Consider the following 21,731-nt stretch of genomic DNA (forward strand, 5'->3'; position numbering starts at 1 on the left):
TATTATTTATTATCATTATGTTTACTTCTTTACTTCTTTACCATGTAATTTTCTTATCTTCTTATGAAACTACAGTGGCCTTCAGATACCAGAAAGGTTGTTGTTCTCCTTCTTAGGCAACTTCCAACACAGATATCCATGATCCATTTAAAAAAAAATATACTGTCTAACAAATATTCTGCTCATATAAAGAAGAAATAAACAAGAATACTGTTGTTGCTTCTTAAAGCTGCTCTCTCAAGACACACAATATAAAACTAAATACAACACACACACAACGTTCGTTTAAAGGCAATTACACACTTGTACAAACAGACTTGCGGCTAGTATTTCCAATATGTGTAATAAAAATGTGTCATATATTCATACTTTAACATGTTAAGTGCCTTAGCCACAGCGTTGTCGGCCTCTCAGTGCTGTACTTACTGGCAGGTAGAATTTGTTTCCTCCCCTGTTATCCTCCAGGTAATCCAGCAGACTGTCATTACTTAGATTCACGGGTGGAGTCATGATTCGGACCTCGGGCGGAACAGTTGTCAGAGCGTCGTCCACGGCTCCTCCAGGATCCTCCACGAAGAACTAATGGGAAAAAAAACAGAATTGGAAGTTTATTGTTTTGCAACTCTCCCAAAATGTATTTGGGAGATAACGGTGTGTGTGTGTGTGTGTGTGTGAGGACAGGAATCAAAGACAGAGACTGCGAGAGAGAGGATTTATGACATGCACCAAGGGGTCCTCCAGGCAGGAAGTGAACCGTAGACTATGTGGTGGTATCTGCCTCCACCACAGTGCAACTGGACGTCCCTGAGGACTCTAGGTTATTTCCATCACTGAAATGTCACACAGCCACAGCCCAGTTCTAATTTATCTGCAATACACACATTTACCCAGAAGACAGATTATGGAGAGGATTTTTTTTTCTATAGCACGTGCTTGGATTATCATGCTGATTGATGGTTGTTACACAATAATTAACATGCACTCGATGATTGACTTAGTCTGGGCATCCATGATGATCATAACACTTAATGTTTCACCATTTACAATGAATGCAATACTCAACCTTAGAAAAGTATATGCAGCACCGTACATTAAATGCCTTGGCATTATTAATACTCGTAGTTTACATTTGAAAATAGCTGTACACTTATGACGTTAAAGTTTTGACTTCACATTTTAGTGTTTTTACAGGCACCATGTGCAGTTATGAATAATTGCACGAGTTCAGCAAAGGCAACAACAAAAAGTTATTCAAAATACATGTAGAGTGGGTTTTTAAAATTATATTATACGACACATAAAAGTTAATTAGATCCAGTGTTTTCATTAGTGGGTGTATTTTTTTGGAGCTGGAGCCTGAGGTTTGCTTTAATCACCGCGAAAGCTTTAATGAACCACATGAAGTTGGCACATACAGAACTCAACTTCCCCTACCACAGATTGACCAAAGTCAGGTTTTCTGACTTGCTCTAGTCCTACCAACACTGCCACGTTCCGCCTTCTCACCATGTTGAAGACAGCCATCACCAGTATGAGAGCAGTGGTCGTCAGGGTCAGGACCAAACGCAGCCACGGGTTATTGGTGACAATGATGCGGGAGGAAGTGGGGAACCATGTGAGGGAGCAGCTGGACCCCTTCCTTCCCTGCTGAGAATGAGAGAGAGGAATTTGTCAGAGGAGGAAGACAGACAGACCAAAATAGTCAAACACCACACTGTAGTCAGCCCAATAGAAGAGACAGCTTCATCCTTTGGGGACTTTCTAGTGACAGTGGCTCAAATGATCCCTTTTAAAAAGTCATTTTTCTTATCGTATATCAGCACTAGCTTTGGGGCACTTCATTATTCCATCGCAGCAAATCAAAGCAGGAACAAGGCTCATTTATCACACGCACGTCAAACACCGGCGGTGCTATTGCATCAAGTTGAATTAAGTATCTCGACGATTCTTGTAATATTATCCTGTTCCATTTCCAGCTTTATTTCCAAGGACGCCTTGTTCACACTGCTACGAGCTCTCGCAGGGACTCCACAGTTGGAACGAGACCTTGGTTTTCAGACACGAGCAATAGAGCTGCGAGACAGAGTGTGGACACCAGGGAGGACGTGAAATGCAGATATATTCTCATGAGATCATTGTTTAAAAAAAAAAAAAGTGCCAGAGTGAGTTGGAGTATTGTTGTTTTTGCCCCGGCTGAAGCTCATGTGACTCCGATCAAGAAGTGTCTGATCACAATTACGCCGTGAAATCTTTTGACTTTGAATGGATTAAAGCACTCAAGCACTAAAGCACACACACTCATAACGGATGTAACGCACAGGTTCTCAATTAATCAGCACTCACCACAGCGGCTCTTTTATCGAGAACATATCGAGGGTTAAATTGATGCTTGGTACACACTGATCAAACATAAAGCCTCACTCTCGCTCTCTCTAGCTTTTTGTGTGGATGTGAGCTGATATGTGGGTCAGTACAGACCCAAGGTTATTAATAAACTGCCAATTATTTACAAGTGACCCATTTGGTGGGTGATAATACTCTCTTGAGAAGACACAAGGAGAAAAATTGTTTATTGACTGTCCGTGAAGCACTTGAAAAAAAAAAAGCTGTAGTGGCGTGGAAACAACACTCAAACCTCCTCCACTTGTTCTGGATAAAGAAAACAATGGCAGCGGTCGGATGGGACTGGCTATTGTCGTCGCTATTGTTGGGACAACAAAGGGTAGATTAGATTCTGTAAGAACACTACACAGAACTAAACAAACCATAATTGATAGAATAATAACAGCACATACAAAGACTTCATTCACTGGTAAAGGATTGAGACAACACTAAAGTTATTGCAAGTCCTAGAAAAACAGGACTTCCTCTCCTGGATCATATTTTTGTGTCAGTGACAGGTGATGCAGAGGCAGGGCGGAGACGAGTGTCAGGGGTGATGTGTGACAGAAGGACGGCAGCAAAAAAGTGAAAAGGAAGGTCTACCTGCTACGATGTAAGTATAGAGCAGTCTGAAAGGACAAACCAGGGCGAGTGTGTGAGTAATTTAAGGTTAAAATAAGTACACAAATTGCCGGACACGGTTAGTAAAGGAAGTTAGGGGGTTGTTGTGCGAGTCTTCTGCTTGTTACAATCCTGCAGTCTCATCATGAGATGTCACTAATTCTTTTTTTACGAGAAGGCGCGGTAATCCTATTTCACTCTACACGATTCCGAGTCGGATGATCCGCTCTGCAAGTTGTGGCCAATCGCCCCCTTCATCGGCTTGTAATTGGCAGCGGTTGTGATTGAAATGATTAAAGACGCGGGCCGCAGAGACTCGGGGACGCACCGCCGATCCCCCAAACTTATTTTCAGCACGCGGGAAATTTTAATCAAATCCGAGTCACAGAGAGCAGGACGAGTCGATGTCAGCTGAATCCCAAACAGGGAAGTGATCACACACAGCGCTTCAGCGAGAGAGAGAAATACAACAACAGACAGCACTGCTGAAAGTTCAGCTGTCGACCTGTAGACTTCTCATGTTTTCATGAGTCATGGCACCTCCTAAATACAGATCATGGAGCGTGATCTTAGCTCCTTTTGAAAACTATTCCTACCTCAAACAACAGTTGTCCTTGTTTTTCTACAGCCCCGAACGCTCCTGACTCACAACCTCTTCAATTCCCTCTCGCTGCTCTGCCATTCTCTAGTTTTCCAGCCTTGACCTACTCCCTCTCTCTCTCTATCTCAGTCTCATTTCCCTCCTGGAAATCCCTCCTGGACCTGACCTGACCCCCTCCATCACTAAACTCTCGCAGCTTCAACTCTCCTACATGTCTCCGACTGATTCTTGGCTTGCTTTTTATTGTGTTTGCCTCTGGCTTCACCAGTTTACTGTCACTTTTTATTTCACACACATAAAGTGTAAAAAGAAAGTGCAGTGCAAAATAAGAAGAGTACCAGTAAGGGTGCAGTAAAAACCTATAGGGGCATATGTGAAAGAATATACAGCACACTTAGTGAAAATAATACACAGTCCACCTATCTCATCAGGAGATGCGTGTTGTATTTCCTACACCACGTTATTTTTATTTTCCATATTCTGGCTCAAGCACAGATTTCATGAGGATGATTCATGCACACAATTGTGTATGTGTGTGTGTGTGTGTTTACTGATAAATCCAGACAAACCCACCAGAATGTGACCAGCAAAACAAAGGAGCAGGATCAAAGCCAGCAGCAGGGATGTCAGACCAAAGGAGATCCCCAGCACAGCAGTTCTGTAACACACACACACACACACACACACACACACACACACTGAGTCATTCCCAAATACATTTGCTGAATTTATTTTCCAGCCTTCTAATGTGGATCAATTAAATAATATGGCTTAAAAATAATGAAGATGTGACTAATTTATCCAGCATACATCAGATTAACCACAAAAACAGCAGATAAAATAGTGACAAACATCTGATTTAATGCTCCCTGCGATGACGTCACATGTGAATGTGCGGCGCGATGGTGCGACGACAGACAGAGAACACAGATAACGAGAGTGAGATAGGTGAATCGGGAAAATCAATAGCCCTCTCTCAGATGCTGAATCAAACCACTGGCTCCCATATGCTGTAAATTAGCGAGGACTGTGATTTTTTTTCCTCTCTCTCCCCTTGCAATTAAAAAGACGCCACACCTGATCTATAATGACTCGCAGATACGGTGCCCTTTCATCTCGCTCGGCTTCTTAGCATTCTGCCGCTCGCTACCTTGGCTTCTTTCATTTCAGTGCAGTCTTGATGATGAGACAGCTGGTGTCAAATGGCTTTTTTTCAACATCAACTCGCTGCTCCACAGCTGGAATGTGCTGATGCTACGGGAGGGGGGAGGAGGAGGAGTGAGATCCAGTCAAACTTACTTGGGCAAGACGAGGATTTGGACGATGAATATGCAGCAGAAGATGAGGCAGGCGCAGGTGACATAGTACTTGAAGGCTGGTAGTGTTGTGGATCTGTACTGTTGAGAGGAAATAAGGCAAAAAAAAAGAGGATATTTATGATAAAATACAACATCTTTGGCAAATGAGTCGATTAAAATGACTAAAAAAATGAAAGATATTTAGTTTAGAAACCAGTAAATAGGAATAAAACAGGACATGTGTCTTATACACTGCAGGTTGTACTGGCCCTTACATTATAATGACTTCAGCATCACTGTTCCTCAACTGACTGCTTCTCCCAGTGAATAACATGTTGTGCATGCAGTTTCTCCTCCTACCTCCTTCTCCAGTGCCTTGTTGTGAAAGAACAATGAAATCCTCTGGATATCCTCAGACTTCAGCCACTGTCTGCAGACACAAGTGAAACACACACACACACACACACACACACACACACTGAGACTCTGAGACATTACAAAAGGAGCACAGGGGTTTTGCTCCTGTAAAGCGCTTCTATAAATATCTGTGGTGGCACTGCACTGAAAAACAAAACGCAAATGCAAAATATCTGAATATGTGCATTACATTTTGTGATTTTTCCAGAAAAGAAACAGATGGTAATGTGTTGTTGTTGTTTCCCCTCCTGGGCACACTAAATATTATGCACATCATATTCATAGTAGGAAATGTACTGTTAAGATTAAGCAGGCCATAAAATACAACTAGACTATCTGTAAAAACACATTTATGGAACTATGTAAGGGTTTTGTTCCACCTGCACTGAAAGCACACTCTGGACCACAATACGTCGTTTGACCTGTGCCGCAAACGTCGACTCTTACTTCTGTGAGTTGATGCCGTCGATGGTGCGAATCATCCGCTCGTTCAGCTCCTCCTCGAACCTCCTCCTCTGAGATTTGGACCTGCAGTGGGAAGGCAAAGAAGACGATTTCGCTCAAACACGAAGAGAACAAAGGACGAGACGAGTCTTTATCATACCGGGAACCTTTGACTCACCTTTCTCGCCGCTGGAAGTGATACTGCCCCATCGGAACGTCCTGAAACAGCAAACACACCATGACGATGCCTGTATCTGTGTGTGTGTGTGTTCAGTGAAAACAAAGACCACTGCATTTGTACTCACTGCGGTGTTGATCTTGCCATTGTCTGTGGTCATGCTGTCTCGATGGTGGAGGTTGGCAAAGGGTTTGGCGGCTCCCCAGGACTCCAGGTATCGAGTCATCCTGACGGACGCTCTCATCTTTGTGCCGTACAGGGAGGGACGAGAGCACACGCCCAGCAGCGGACTGTGCCTCTCGGTCTGGGTAAAACAACAGGGAAAAGACAGATTTTTGTTGTCAGTGACTCCAAACCTGAACCTTAGAAAACCTAATCAGGTTCAAAATATCTACTGACGTAGTAACCATGTAAGACAGTGGTCTTATGTAAGGTTTTTCGGCTTGCCCTCATAGGAGATCCCTTTTTGGCTCCAGGTAGAACCTTTTTGTAAAGGTTCCACCAAGAACCCTTTTAAAGCCCTTTATTCAGGAAAGGGGTTTTAAAGGGTTCTCTGGATCAGAATGGTTCTTACTGGAACCATTAGTGTTACCAAAAACCCTTGAAATACCCTTTCTTCGGGAAAGGGTTTTTCAGAAGCAAATGGTTCCAGGTAGAACCTCAGCCCTTGTAGAAGAACCCTTTAACCCTTTATAACCCTAATGCCCCTATCTATGTGAGTATAATGTAGTTTGTTTGTTTTGTATATTTTATAATGCAGTGTTTCTCAATCCTGAGAGTTCTGGGGACCCAATTTCCTCCATGTTTTAGATGTTTACGGAATCCATTACACCCAGGGAAACATCTAAAACATGGAGCACAGTGGTTCCAGGATTGAGAAACGATGAGTTAGGAGCAGCGGTACAACTGTACTAACTGTTGAGGACCTTGCTAAGATGGTGTGTGGATTCAATCTGGCAACCCCCAGCTTACTAGCCCGCTTACCTAACAACTAGGCCACCACTCCATTTCAGATGTTAATACATGGAAAACACTGAGAAACAAAATCAATGGTCTTGGTCCACATATCAATAAAAGCAGAGAATCCAGGTGATTTATCCTTTCAACGTTGTTCAGCCTTTGTAAATAGGAAATATGGTGGGGGTTCACAGTATCTGTAGTGCCTACACTGATCCAACAACTGCGACCACATAAGCCAGACTTTAACATCTCAACTGTGCTCACACTCTGTGGGTGTGTGGTTTAAAAAAAAAAAAGTACTAGGAGCTTTGGGGAACAGTGATCAAATGACAGCTCTTGACTCCTGTGACCGGGCTGCCAGTGTTTTTGAGCTACCTGAAACACTTTCAGCCAACACTGATGAAGCGCTCCATTTATTTCCACATCTATGCCGAGTGGCTTCTCTCTGAAAAACAGCCACTCTCACACTTTACAGCTGAAACAAACACTGCTGCACTTAAAGTCACGACGCAGTGAAAACAAAAGTTTTTTTCTCCTCCTTTTTGTGAAAAAAGAAGTGGACACTTGTGCAATCTGCAGTAGTAGAAAGCCTCGCACCTTTGATAAAGACACGCACTGACAGAACCTGACCAGAAAAAGCCTGTAAGAACTGAAATAAACACTGTGGCCAAAATGGTTGTGTTTGTTTCCTCGGGGTGGAAACGAACAGCTCCGACAGTGACAGTCAATGACAGTGACAGTGGAGACGACACCTCCTGTAATCCATGCTCCAGATCTGACCTTGATCCACTCAAGGCTTCTTGTAACTGTCACAAAACACCCACGGCCTCTTCTTTTTTTTTCTTTTTTTTTATCTATGTGATCAAGCCATCTCCACTGCAAAGACTTCCTATAAGGTGATAATGTTGTGCTATATGTTGTGCTACTGCACTTACAAAAATACCCAGAGGCTCAGGTTAGAGCTAAAACTGCTGGTTAATTACTGCAGAGCTGTGGGAAGTAAATTAGGGTCTCTGCTCCGCATCAATAAATAAACTACAAAATCCCCCAAAAAAGCAAGTTAATCGAAAATTCAAACTCCCATGACACGCACACTCCCGAAAAACACGGTGTCTGCAAAAAAACAAGAAGTACAAACATGCAGTAAGCAGTGCGTGTGATCCACTATTTTGCTTGTTTGGCCTCTTTACTTGTGTACAAGTTGAACAACATTCTCTATGAATGATTAAAACTTTCATGTGCTGTATATTATGGTCTAGGTCGTAGCCAAATCGACGAACCGGATCTCATTTGGTGGAAAGGGATAGAGATAATATGCAGCAGGTGTTTGATTTATGCATTTGTTCAGGATATTCTCTTTCTGTTTTATTTCTGTCACGTCTATGCCAGTGAGGAGCATTTCAATCCTTGTTCTGATGTTAAAGCAGTAACTTTACTCTGTGAAAAGTCAGTGAATAAATTCTCAGTCAAGCTCTTTGACGAGAACCAAAAGGGGACATGATGAGAAATTATAGCGTTCATCTGAAAGCACCGAGGCCTTAATTCCTCTGTAAAAAAAAAAAAACGATGCTACTTTTGCACTGAGAAAATGCAGAGACTGTAGAGAAAGTAGACAGAGAACAGGAAGCCTGAAGCAAGAACATGGGAGGTCTTGCTGCAGATATTTCAGGTGGGTGGATAGAGGGATTAGGAAGGTAGAAGAAGGACTGATGATGAGCACATTACTTCTTGCCAAGCAAAAACACATTGAGCACAGAGTGAATGCCAACAATTTCTATATAGATATAAAGTGATGTTCTGAGCATGAGGTTCAGAGCAGAGGCAGATCTCTCGATTATCCCCAACCAGCCATTTGTGTTTTGTTCAGACAATAAGAGTCTCAAGCAGACTAATTCTAACATGTTGTCATTGCTTTTATTATTATGGTTCTCTTCTCGACCTTGTCAAAAGTGTTTGAACCACCCACTTGTGTTTTTTATTTTTGGTGTTTTATTTTATAATAAGCCTGACCAGCAAGTGTTGTTGAACACAGTGGTGTTGTCCATGGTGCTGAAATCAACTCTCACAGTTCTGCAAAGAAGGATGATGATAATTAACCATCCCAACACTAGAGGATAATTGGCCAGATTTCAGTCCAGATCAGGCCCTTCTGACAACCGTGGGTGTCTTCTGATTTTAGGATGATTTGAACAGATAATCTGGCCAAATTATCATGTAGCGTGAGGGATTAACAGGCTAGATTTAAGTTATTTTGCGTTTCTCAGCACGAAATATCATACACACACAACAACAGCTATTAAAAACTATCAATCAGGACTTTTCTGTAGCTTTCCCCAAACATTGAATATTATAAATCACCTTTAAAGGCCCATACACTTCTATGTAGTTTTTGCCATTTTACTCTAGAAATAAAGTTGACCTGACTTGACTGACGACACCAACACTCCACCTCCATGTCTCTGTTTATATTCTGAGGTCACGTTAAATCAGGTGAGTTTCTGTGAGATCCCAAATCTCTGGAATCTCCTCCCTGAAAATGTTTGATTAAATGCCAAGTGTTGAACAAATCAAATCTGACTTTGATTTGTTCAAAATTCAAAAGTCAGATTTGAAAATCCTCTAGTGTAGGACAGGCTTAAGTTATCTGTTGTTAAGAATAACCCTAACCCTAACCCTATAAAGGACAACGCCTTAAAACCACTATCTATAATTTATTCTAATGAATTAACCAACTATCAGCTAGAGACAGATGCAGGAAAAACAACCTATTGTTAAAACAGGACTCGATCCAAAACACACTCAAACTCTAAATATGAACCTGCACGCTGCAAAGCAATTTCATGCATCCCCTGGGAATAAATTGAATTTTGATAGCAGCAGCATCATCATCATCATCATCATCAGGCCAACATCTGCTAAATGAAGGTAACTGTGATGTAAACACATGAATCATATGCCTTTGCAGAAGCTGTTAACCTCGCTTTAATTCTAATAAATGACACTTGATTAAGAAGCAGTCACGTCGTTTTAACAATAAAGCGTCACTGATATATGTTGTACTATACACGCTCACACTTGGTGTGGCATAGGAATAAACCCTGGTGTCTATTATTGGAGGGAGCTTCAGAGCCTGCAGACTTTTCACTGTGTTATTTAGCTTAAAGAAAAGGAGTGGGGGAGGGGTTTCACTCATCAGGAACATCCAGGTTATGTACTGTACCCTGCAGTTCAGGGCTAAAAACCTTAATCCAAATTAATCACAAAGCAAAGGAGGTGTCTGACCTTTGGGTTAATGACCAGGTAGGTGACCACTCCATTTTCTTTCAGGTAAGAGTCTCGGATCTGTCCGTCCCCGGGCTCCACCTTGTACGAGCCTTTCAGATGCTCCAACGTCACAGAAGATATGTGGACTCTCCTGTTTTTAAGAGACAGATGACAATAATGGGTTAAGCGCTTGTGTCTGTACTCTAACCTGCCATCAGGTTTGTTTGTTACCCTGTAAATGGATGGATGGATTATGTTTGTTTCAGCTGCTGCAGTGACTTATTTATTTATTTCCAAATTCCCCTTGGCAGGCGTGAGAGGAGAAAACAGTGTTGGCAGTCCAGTGAGACAATGTGGTGGCAATGGGAGAGTTTATTTTGAGTGTGGCTTAGACAAAGGCACCAGCCAGTTTCCTACATCTCGGTGCTGGGAAGGCAGACGTAATGACCAAATGACACACATGGAGCTAATTAGCCAAATACCAAAGACCCTGGCTAAAACACTAAATGCTTAATACTTGGAGCATAAAAAAATTGAATGTCCACACACACGCTTGATCCGATCGAAAGGTAATTACGAAGTCTCATAACAAAGACACCTACAGTGAATTGGCAGGTGCACAAAAACACTAAAAATACTCTCAGCTTTGTTACATACACAGAGACAATCTCCTCACGTACTTTCTTCCTACTTGGTACATGAGAAGATCTGGTTCCTTCTACCCTTGGCGTCCTTATTACAGCAGTAACCTGCCACCTGGCTTTCAAGGGGGGGGATTAAAAGATGGCACTTTGATTGGTTTGTTGCATGATATTTACAAAACACACGCAGGGTTGCTCATGTACCTGCTGCAGTGGCCTTTCTTTTTCTAGTGTGTTAAAATTAGCGACACCCCCTCCCTTTACCAAGAACAACAGGGAGCTACGGTTGTATTTGCCTGTCTTCTTTTGTGGAATAAAGCAACATATAAATGTTTATAAGACTACAGAAACCAACATATTTCTATTTCAGAGTGATTATACACCTATACAAGTGCACCGATTGGTATTATATTCAATTTCTGCCAATAAACCTTAAAATCTGAGAAAATCCCTCCATGCGCTCCATGCATTTGTATTTGTATCTCACCCAGGCACTCCTCCTGCTTCCATATGATTGGCCAGCGTAACGTCATGTGACCACACGTCGTACTGCCACTTCCGGAGGCCGATCACGCCACAGAGGACGTTCCCAGAATGGACGCCGACGCGCATGTTGATGTCGACTCCAGTGGCGTCTCTGACCTTTCTGTAGAGACAAGAGTAAAACCTTGTTGTGGCAGCAGCACTTTCAACAGTTAAGTTGCGTTTGAGACAATAATGTGTGCACTTCAAAAAGTCAAAGATGACCTAAAACTTTAGGAGAACAAGGTGTGACTCACAGAGCGGATATGTGCGCTGAATCATAATAATAAAAAAAAGCAATTTAAATAGTTTTGGACAAATGTGTATTTTTACTTTCATCCTGTATGTGAGATGAGACCATATATCAAACTCATATTAATTATGGATTCACCTTCGTTGCTCATTTCTTGCCTCACTTTACACTGTTGGCTCTCTATTATGTTCCATATTCCTGCAGGTTTTCGATTTTCATAACTATTTAAAACATTTTTAAATGGCTTCTCTATTAGCTCTTGAATTGCCACCAGGGGACAAATCACATCCATCCATCCATCGTCTAACGTTTTATCCTCCACATGAGGGTTGCAGGGATGCTGGTGCCAATCCCAGTTGACATAGGGTGAAAGGGGGGGGGGGGGGAGATACACGAAAACGGATGCAAAGAAACAAAGAATATATTCACATTTAAGACGCTGAAACAATCAGAAATCTTGTTTTAATGATGAAAAAAGCTTCAAACCGATTAAACGATTATCAAAATTGTTGACGATTAATTTAGTAATTGAGTAATTGCTTATTATGACTTGACTTTGGACTATCTTGAGACTTGAAGGTTAAGACTTGAGATTTAAAGGCAACTGTGTGGCCCACAAATTAGATTCTGTTGGGTTATTAAAGCCATTTAATAAACACATTGCTTTTTGTCAACATAAAATGCGTGAGTTTCTGATTTTCAGTAGAAGCTATCTCTCCGTTAGTCCAGCGTATCATCCTGAATGTTTTTTACGTACATTATGTTACTGAAAAAGTTGTGGGAGATGTGTCATGTTTAGAATTCCATCACGAATATCTGCCCAGTGTATCCAGTGTTCTGTGGCATGTGTCAAAAATGATTAATGATTCAATGTTTTTCTCTGAAAGTTTCATTTCGGTCCGGCTGGAAAATCCGCTCCACCGGCACTGAAAGACCCGGCTTCATCACGTGAAAAGTGAGCTCGATGGCATCTTTTAATCTGATTTTGATCAAAGGTCAGAGTAGGCATGTCAACACAGGGGTCTGTAAAGCTAATGTGCGTGTAAAAAGCAACGGGAGGGAGGTGAAACTGAGTATTTCTGTCTCTGGTTTGAAATGTCCATTTATTCAGTGGCGTGGCTTATCATATTGCATTCACAGTGTTGACTCTGGAATTCAAACACAGCTGAAAAAGTCTGGCATTCCTTCTGCTCAGTCTGTTTCATAGGCGTGTGTTTGTTTGTGTTGCTGGTCGTGTGTGTGTGTGTGTGTTGGGAGGGGGGGAATAAGAGGGAGAGGTGTGGTATTTTACTTGATGGCCTCACACATATCCAAGCCCATCTTCACACAGTTCCTGGCGTGGTGAGGCAGAGACTCTGGCAGACCAGACACACAGTAGTAACAATCTCCCAGGATCTTGATTCGCATGCACTCGTTTTCCTGAAAAAAAAAAAAAAGAAGCGGGGGAAAAAAAAATTAATGAGGGGAGAGGAAGAAATGTACATATGGTAAACTGCTTTATGAATGACATCATTGTGCTAAAACCATCATGAGAACTACAGTACTTTCTAGTACAGTTATACTGTAACCCTCTCTTTTTGTCCCCTCTGTAGCCAATTTTTTCCATTCACCCCAACCTGCTGAGGCAGATGGCCGAAACATCTTTTGGCGTGTTTCCACTGGCTCGACTCGAGAGATTTCCTCAGACTTTTTTCTCTCTCCACTGATGCCTAGTAAACTGTTGAGTTTCTCCCTGACTACACTACCGTTCAAAAGTTTGGGGTCACTTAGAAATGTCCTAATTTTTTCAAAGAATATAACATTAAATGAATCAGAAGTACACTCTATACATTGTTAATGTGGTAAACGACTATTCTAGCTGCAAACATCTGGTTTTTAATGGAATATGCACAAAGGTGTATAGAGGCCCATTTCCAGTGTTCTAATGATACATTGTGTTTGCTAATTGCGTTAGAAGGCTATTGGATGATTAGAAAATCCTTGTGCAATGATGATGAAAACAGTTTTGCTGCTTCTTTATTTTGAATAATAATCTAATCTTGATTATAATTTTGCAACTCTTTTGATGAATAAAAGTGTGACTTTTAAAGGAAAACACAAAAGAAATGTATAGGTGACCCCAAACTTTTGAACGGTAGTGTATGTAACTTTCAATGAGATAATGTATGTTTTGACTTGGCGCTCTACAAATGTCATTTGATTTGGTTTTTAACCATTTTATCGGACAGAAATGACACCTTTTTTCATGCTCTTTTTCTGCCCCGAAACAACTCTGACACACACTCGGTCGCATTCATCGAGTCCAAAATCCAAACACCCACGCACGCAACGCATTAGCTGTTATTCCACATGTGGGATGCGCGACTGCTCATCGTTTGGTTCCGACCGGGGGTTTTATGTAACGGAAACCTCCGTCGGGCAGAAGAAGGACAGAGCTGCTGGACACAGAGCTGAGACTCAGCCTGACTGACTCAGATGTTTTAGACCCGACTCTCTCTGAGAACCCACGAGACGCAAAGATTCACTCGCTCCGACCAACCCACACTGTTACAACCTGCAGCTGTCAGTGGACACGACACTCTCTGAAGGTACAGCGTGAAGGCCGACTGTAGCCGCCGCACACAGAGAAAACATTCATTTCAAGGTTGCACTTCGCGTGATTGACACAGGCCCTGTTCTTTCTTCAGGGTTATGTCATAATTGAGCATAGATTTCACAAATAAATCCAGTGTTTTTCTTGAGTTTGCTTGGGTTATTTACCCTGAATTTTTAAATTAAATGACATTACATATGTACATTTTTGTTGCCTGATAACAACATCATCATAACATCACCGATCGATTACAACCAGGCATTTCATAATTCACAATACTCCGGCTAACGTGAAGGAAGAAATGCATATCTCACAACATGACGGCTGTTTTGATTATCTTTTTCCTTTTTTAACATCCTCTGTATGGCGCACACATTATGTACCATACCGTATAATGTGTATCCTTCTCTTTCCTACTTTTTTTAAAATAAGTTAAATACCGTAGGAGCACAGCTGCTGACTCGGACTTACCTTTGCGATCTGGTCAAACTTGCCAAACAGTTCGTTGAGCATGTGCACGAGTTCACCCGGCGAGCAGTCACTGGCGAGCCTGGTGAAGCCGACGATGTCAGCGTACAGAATGCTGCAGACAAACAAACAAGAGGATACAACAACAACAACGACAACAAAGTGTGTTTAAATCAGCGTGACTGAATAAACACAACCATCAAATAACACAACCTACATTCCATTGTCCTCCATTAGGAGAAGAATAAATGGTGTTTTTTTTTTTTACACCCACTGAGGGTATTTTATACATGATGCGATTGGTTTGAATTAACTTGTACTGTATTGTCGTCCACAAACCAATTAAGTATCTAATGAGTACTTTTAGTATAATCATGGCTATTAACGGTTCTGGGCAACTGAGGGAATATTTTTTTACGACAAAGTGAAACCTTTGTATTTGATAAAGTGCGGATCAAATGGGTCTGAAATAAGAATCTGGACTAAAGCAGCTTTCAGAAATGAAGTATAATGGGTTTTATATTAGCTGCATGAGGGAAAAGAAGCTAAAAACAGGAGCCAAAATGTCAGGATCAAAAGTCAAAAACACTGCTCACTGAAATGATTTAAGCAATAATCTGTTCTTCTCATCGGCCTTTGACACAACTGAGGTTGTTGACATTACCTTATTTAGTTTTTATTGTTACGTTTGCCCATGTTTTATGTCTTTTAATTTATTTTATTTGTACTTTATTGCCTTGTGTGAGCTTTTACGTCTTCTATTTATTATGCCTTTTATTTATTATTCTGTACAGCACGTTGGTCCACTGCAGTGTTTATTTTAAGTGCTTTTACAAATTAAGTTGGATTGGATTGGATTGGATTACGTACTAAGTGAACCCAAGGAAATCCACACGTCTTTTTTCAACTCATGAATAAAATCAGTCAGTGTGCCGTCGTTTTTCACTTTCGTGCCTCTTGCAAATGAGCTCGCTTGTCCTCAGGATGAGATGCTATTACAGCTAAAGACGTGGAGGCGGAGTCAGTGGATGCTGCAGAAGGTTCCCAGCAGAACCACGCTGCCACCCGTCCTTCACTGTCGCTTCTTTGTTCTGGAAGGATTGTCCTCTTCACTGTGAGGAGGAGGCCATGTGATGTTTTGTTATTATTGGAGGGATAATAGGCAGATCAACATGAGGACACACACACACACACACACACACACACCTGGGGCCCACTTAAAGAGACATCGAGATACAGTTTCCCCCTGTGAAGCTCCAGCATGATGGAAAACAGGTTTTTAGAGGACATTCTGCAGAGAGGCTCTTGTGCTAATCCTGGATTTGTGTACTCTGCTGTAAAAACCCCACAATATAGAGGAGGATTTCGTCGAGAACAGAGGGCATACGCTTTTCTTCTTTTGGCAAAGTGACCCCAGAGTACAATTAAGAGGGATTAACTTGAATTTCACCGTGACAGAGAAAGGGAACAAGATGATGACAAGAGAGGAAAGGAGAGGAGGAGGAGGAGATATAAAAAGAGATGATAGGGCTTGAGAGGAGCACAGAGTATAGGAGTAACTCAGATGTGAGAGCAGGTAGTGAAGGCAGGACAAAAGAAGACAAAGGGTGAGCAGCGAGCAGGGGGAGGACAAGATGGTATAGGAGCAATCAAGCACTGAGATGAGAGCAAGAAAATAATAACCTCTGTTAGATGGAGGCAGAAGAATGGAGACGTACCTGACATTGGTGTGACGCTGCACATAGAGGTTGTGGAAGTTGTTGGTGCTCTCAGCTCGACCAAAGTTGGGCCCCTGGAGCCTCTGGATGATCTCGGCTTTCATCACTCGGGCTATATGAGCAGGCAGTAAGGATAACAGCAGACGCTCCTAGAGACAGAGAGAGGGGAACGAAGGGATTAAAACTCAAGATGTGACAGAGTAGTGCAAGTTACATTTGTCTGGACAGTTTAGATTTTATATACCAACACGAGGATGCAGCGATGATAACATCTTAAAGGTGCTGAATGTAAGAAATGTGAGATTTTGTATTTAGGTCTGTTTTGTCACCCTCACAATAATGCGGCTTGTAGCATTTTACCAGACCTTAACAAGCCTCAGCGCCCACCTCTCAAAGACACAAAAAAAAACATAGGTCTGCCGTGGAGATGCACTAAAACACTGACTGCTGAAAGTGCAGAGGAAGCTGTGTGGATGCAAAACAGAAAAGCTCCAGCGAAGGTTAGATAACGAGCGTTCCCCCCCTCGCTCACACTTGTTGTTTGGCGAGCGTCTCTAACCGATGTCATGTTTTTATAGCCTGTTATTGCTGTCTCCTCTCATCATGTGATAATTATCTGCCGCGGTTGCACTTTCACTTTCAATCTCCAGTTTGCCGATTCATCAAATTGGTTCACTGTTTATTGTTATTAAAAAAAAAAAAAAAAAAAAGACTGCGGGGCCGGTGATGTACTGTATGACAACAGTGCGACGGCAGGTGTAAGTGCGAAACGTTGACAACCACGCTCGCTGTTGTTTTGACAGAATGTCAATATATGTTTTCCTTTAAATATTAGTTAGTTTTCCTTTTTTCAAGAAGTGGTGACACTGGTTCCTTCATGATGAAACAACTCCCATAATATGTTGATACAACATGAGTCAACCTCAAACAAGGTGGTTGCGCAGGATGTGCACAGTGCATCGTGTAACTCTGACCCAGGGGTTCAGATATAAAAATGTGTGGTGCGTCAGTTTTTCTTTTTCAAGTCTTTCTTTTGTGTGCTGCTGTGTATTGTTCTATTCTATTCTATTCCATTCAATTCTATTGTTCTCCGAGCCATTCTGGTCTGTCCTGATCAGCGTGTTTCCATTTTCTTTGCATTCTCTACTCGTCTCTTCTGACTCGAGATATAAAAATAGCCCATCTCAACCACCAGCTCATATTTAAAATCCTAAATAGACGCCCCTCCCCGTCTCACTAATGATGGTTTATTGGAGCCATTTTTGTTTTGTTTCCAGCACTGAGCGAGAAGGAAGCTACTGTATTGAGGCGCTGACAAAAATATTTGCACTGCAGACAAAAAGCAGTAGAGTATCAATGATTTTTAGCTTGGATATTAAATGATTATGATGAGATTAAAGGTGAAAATGAAAGGACACATGCACTGTGTGATCGACCTGTTAATTAATTAATTGCCAGAAAGCAGGTGAACCAGTCCAAATAAATAAATAAATATAAAGTATAAAGTAGTCTGGTAATACTGCGACACATCTACACTAGCACAAGTGTCTCATCCTCTCATCCATCACTCCTACCTGACTAGAATGACGTTGCAAAGTTTGTTTACTTTTTGACCTTAAGAGTTTTAACGGTTGACCTGTGGCAGCACTGGAATTCTTATCAAGCCATGTCTTATACAAAATAATCACTCATGTGGGGGGGGGGGGGGGGGATAAAGAATTTGGAGACTCAGAGATGTGAGATCCATCACCCGTAACTGTTGTATAACCCTGCAAGCTGTGGGTTTTTTGGCTTTAATTTAGCACAGAGCACATTGGATGGAGGCTTTTTTTTTTTTTTTTTTTTTTTTGAGGGGTGATGGAGGTGCTCGGGCTGGAGTGTGGGTGTGTGTGCATGTTAGAGAGCGAGAACAGGCAGCCTGAGGGGGTGTGACTCATAAATGCAGCTCACAGCAGAGAGGGTCATTACATTGTTCACACACCACAGGCTCATTTCCTAAAACACAGCAGCAAATTAAGTAGAGAGAGAGTGGAGTGGGGGGGGGGCCTGACGCTAAAAATAGACGCACACACCACCCGCACTTATTTACTTATTCAGCAGTGAAGCAAAATGAAAAACTCCACTGTGAGCATGCAGTGGGAGCACAGCAGCCTGCAGAGACGCAGCTTCATTAACCATGTGTTTGATTAATGAACTAAAGTGATCTGTATTCAGCGACTGAATGGGATTTGATGGTGTTTATTTAGGCATTAACGTGCGTGCTCACACAACGTAAAACACACACGCACGCAGTCGCAATCATATCCAACATGAAGACAGTTGCTGTGGTAAATATTTTGTAATTATTCAGCCACCAATGGAGGCAAAAAGGAAAATACACACAGACTTGTGGTAATGAACCTTTTTAACTGTATTTGCATGATATTTTATGTGCTGACACGTCCATAAATATTACATTTGTGCTCTATTTTATTTATCAATGACGTATTGGTAAATGATCATGTTAGCTAATGATTATATGGCTTTTCATGTGTGAACAAGGGCCTTTCTGCATGGAGTTCTCCCCCGGGTGTGCGTGGGTTTTCGGCTTCCTCCCACAGTCGAAAAACATGCAATATGGGGATTAGGTCAATTGGACCATAGGTGTGAGAGTGAATGGTTGAATGGTTTTGTCTCTATGTGTCCCGCCTATTGCCCTATGTCAGCTGAGATTGGCTCAGCTTCCCCTCACGACCCTCGTGTGGAGGATAAAGTGGTAGAAAATGGATGCATTGGATTCCTGAAAAACTAAGTAGATTAAATATTTGACAATAAAACAGTGTACAGAGTATGTGTGAGTATCATTTTTACAAATAGGCCATGGTTAGGTATAAAATCAAGGGTATATTTTAATTGCAATCTTGTACTAGAACATTTTTAAACCACAGATTTAAAAAAAAAAAAGCTGTATTATTATTATTTTAATCCTGACCATCAAACAAACCAAACGCGTACCTGTTGGTGCTTCTCAAACTCCAGTTTGATGGGCGACTTGATGCAGTTGCACGTGTCTTGGTAGGTCTGTTTGAGAGCCAGGTCCATAAGATGCTTATGGTACGCACCGGCCAGATTACCACAGGTGAAGATGATGACGTTCGCTAAGATCTGCCACACACACACGCACACACACACAAAGAATGAGAATAATTCAAATGAGCCACACGCTCCAGATATGCTTGTACGTTCATATATTCCACCATTGACCTGTTTCCATTCTAAATCCTGCATGATTACCTCATGAAAATTGACCTGAGGACACTTCAACCCTGCTTTTTCCACCACTGTGTCAACGTCCGGCTCTTTCAAATGTGGCCATGCATATCAATAGGTTGTCCTTGGCGCCGTATCCAAGGGCAATGAGCAACTTGACGCATGTTTTATTGTTGGTATGCTTTTCTCCACTTTGTATGTGCGAGAGCGAGGGAAAGAGAGGCAAATACGAAGAGTGAGAAACCATCATGATTAGTGTAATCAGTGGGTTTTCTTGGATGGCTGATTGGGAAGAGTGCGTGCGTGCGTGCGTGCGTGCGTGCGTGCGTGCGTGCGTGCGTGCGTGCGTGCGTGCGTGCGTGCGTGCGTACACATGACTGAAGTAGGCTGTGAGGACAGTTTTTAAATGTATTTAGATGTGAAATGATCTTTGCGAGGACATTTTGGCTGCTCCTCACAACTGTAAAGGTCTTTTTTAAGGGGTTACAACTTGGTTACTTTAAGGTTTATGGATGGTTAAGGAGCCATAGAATGTATTGTTAGCTGAAGACATCTCACCTCTCATCCAAGATGTTTTTTCTGTCGTTAGAACTGAATTTGAATGCTGCGGCTGGAATAGAAGCTCAAGAAGTAGTGTTCTGTTTTGTGGTCAGGGATTTTTTGTGTAGCGGTATCAAGGGTGCATTCAGTTACAGCGAGTGTTTTAAGAGCTGTTCCCAGAGTACATTAAAAGGCTGTTCATTTGACTCAGGAGGCTTGGCTGGATGTGCTGTGCCACGACGATATAAGACCTGTTCTCCGTTTTACAACAGCAGACATTATAAAAAAAAAATAATAAAAACGTGACTCATCATTGTTAATCGTGTATTGAACCACTTTACCGCACTATTTGGATACAACGATGCCTGTGCTGCAGCAAATACTGCAGTAAAGCAATCGTGAAAAGGTCTTCAGACGACAGCTAAAATAAGACTTACCTGCCAGACTAAAGGCTCCAGGTCTGGGACGGTCTTGGCCAGACAGATGCTCAGGGTGACAGTGTGCGAGGAGCAGGTGATGGCGCTGGCGATAATGGCCCCTCTCATGGAGAAAGGCAGCATTGTGTAGACGACAAACACGATGAACAGGAAGAAAGACACCTGAAAAGGGGCGAAACGAGCAGATGTAGAAGAAACTTGTCCAAATAAAGTGTTTAATTGTAGTGTTTTGAGATAAATATACAAGCAAAACACACTGGACTGTAATTCTCTAACGTTACGTAAGGCTCAACACGTTTTGGACAAATACAAAACAATTTGGCAGGACTGAAGATCCATGCAAATAAAAAGATTTGTGCCCTGTGTTTTCATTCTGTCTGCTTTCAGAATAAACCAAGTTAGGACTTCAGTCTTCTGCCCACTCGTTCACACAAAGAGATCCAATGATAAACCGCTGATCCTATGATAAATTATTAGAGGTGAGTGGGCCGCTCGCTTAGTTCTGCAGAAATAAGTAAATAAATAAATGTGATAAACCAACGAGAAAATCAAATATGAAACAGTCGATGCTCAATCATGTGGGAATAAAATGTCAGTGTGCTACTTCACTGTGGAAAATAATTACATGGAGTTTCTCGCATCTTTACTGTGATCCGTACGTTCTCCTTTGATGCTCCCATCCGTCTTTGACTTCATTGCCCTCCGGTCTGCTCTGACTGTGTATACTGTGCACACACACACACACACACACGTGTGTTCCCTTCATGTTGTTTGCATTGATAACTCACATCGATAACCTTAACCTCCTTCTCCTCCTCCTGCTGCTGCGTGCCTGTCCACTTCCCCCCCCCTGCTCTCAGTACACCCTTTCCTGTTTGGTGACCGATCAGAACCAATGGGTCACGGTTCAACAGGGATACCCGGATGAACTCTGACCTTCCTGCCTGTCTGTTTACTTCCTGTGTCTTTCAGCTTCAGAGGGATGTCTGCGAAACAATAATATACTGAGTTTGACAGCTTGCAGTAGCAAAAAACAACAACAACAAACCTCAGTGGGGCTCAGATATTAAGAATTCAAAGTTTTGTTGTTGGTGCATCACTATCTCACAGAATCAGCGAGGACTCCAGGGAAAACTGATTTTAAC

General features: G+C 42.0%; 1 protein-coding gene across 3 annotated transcripts in view; it reads right to left on the reverse strand.

Annotated features, from left to right (window-relative positions):
- Window positions 1-21,731, reverse strand: part of adcy2b (adenylate cyclase 2b (brain)) — a gene marked incomplete at both ends in the record, with an annotated part of 45,465 nt that overhangs the window by 10,387 nt on the left and 13,347 nt on the right. Inside the window, 15 exons of one of the 3 annotated variants that reach the window (XM_083899908.1) lie at window positions 427-579; window positions 1,507-1,644; window positions 4,178-4,262; window positions 4,904-5,001; window positions 5,263-5,332; window positions 5,767-5,847; window positions 5,942-5,982; window positions 6,069-6,245; window positions 10,184-10,316; window positions 11,294-11,452; window positions 12,873-13,000; window positions 14,646-14,757; window positions 16,361-16,509; window positions 19,355-19,504; window positions 20,587-20,748. In XM_083899908.1, the coding sequence (XP_083756034.1) occupies window positions 427-579; window positions 1,507-1,644; window positions 4,178-4,262; window positions 4,904-5,001; window positions 5,263-5,332; window positions 5,767-5,847; window positions 5,942-5,982; window positions 6,069-6,245; window positions 10,184-10,316; window positions 11,294-11,452; window positions 12,873-13,000; window positions 14,646-14,757; window positions 16,361-16,509; window positions 19,355-19,504; window positions 20,587-20,748 (1,836 nt within the window). Of the gene's footprint in view, window positions 1-426; window positions 580-1,506; window positions 1,648-4,129; window positions 4,263-4,903; window positions 5,002-5,262; window positions 5,333-5,766; window positions 5,848-5,941; window positions 5,983-6,068; window positions 6,246-10,183; window positions 10,317-11,293; window positions 11,453-12,872; window positions 13,001-14,645; window positions 14,758-16,360; window positions 16,510-19,354; window positions 19,505-20,586; window positions 20,749-21,731 lie in introns of all 3 variants that reach the window. The other 2 variants (XM_083899907.1, XM_083899906.1) reach the window with 2 other exon arrangements.

This window comes from Microchirus variegatus (genome assembly GCF_963457635.1).
Source record: "Microchirus variegatus genome assembly, chromosome: 13".
Classification (NCBI taxonomy): Eukaryota; Metazoa; Chordata; class Actinopteri; order Pleuronectiformes; family Soleidae; genus Microchirus; species Microchirus variegatus.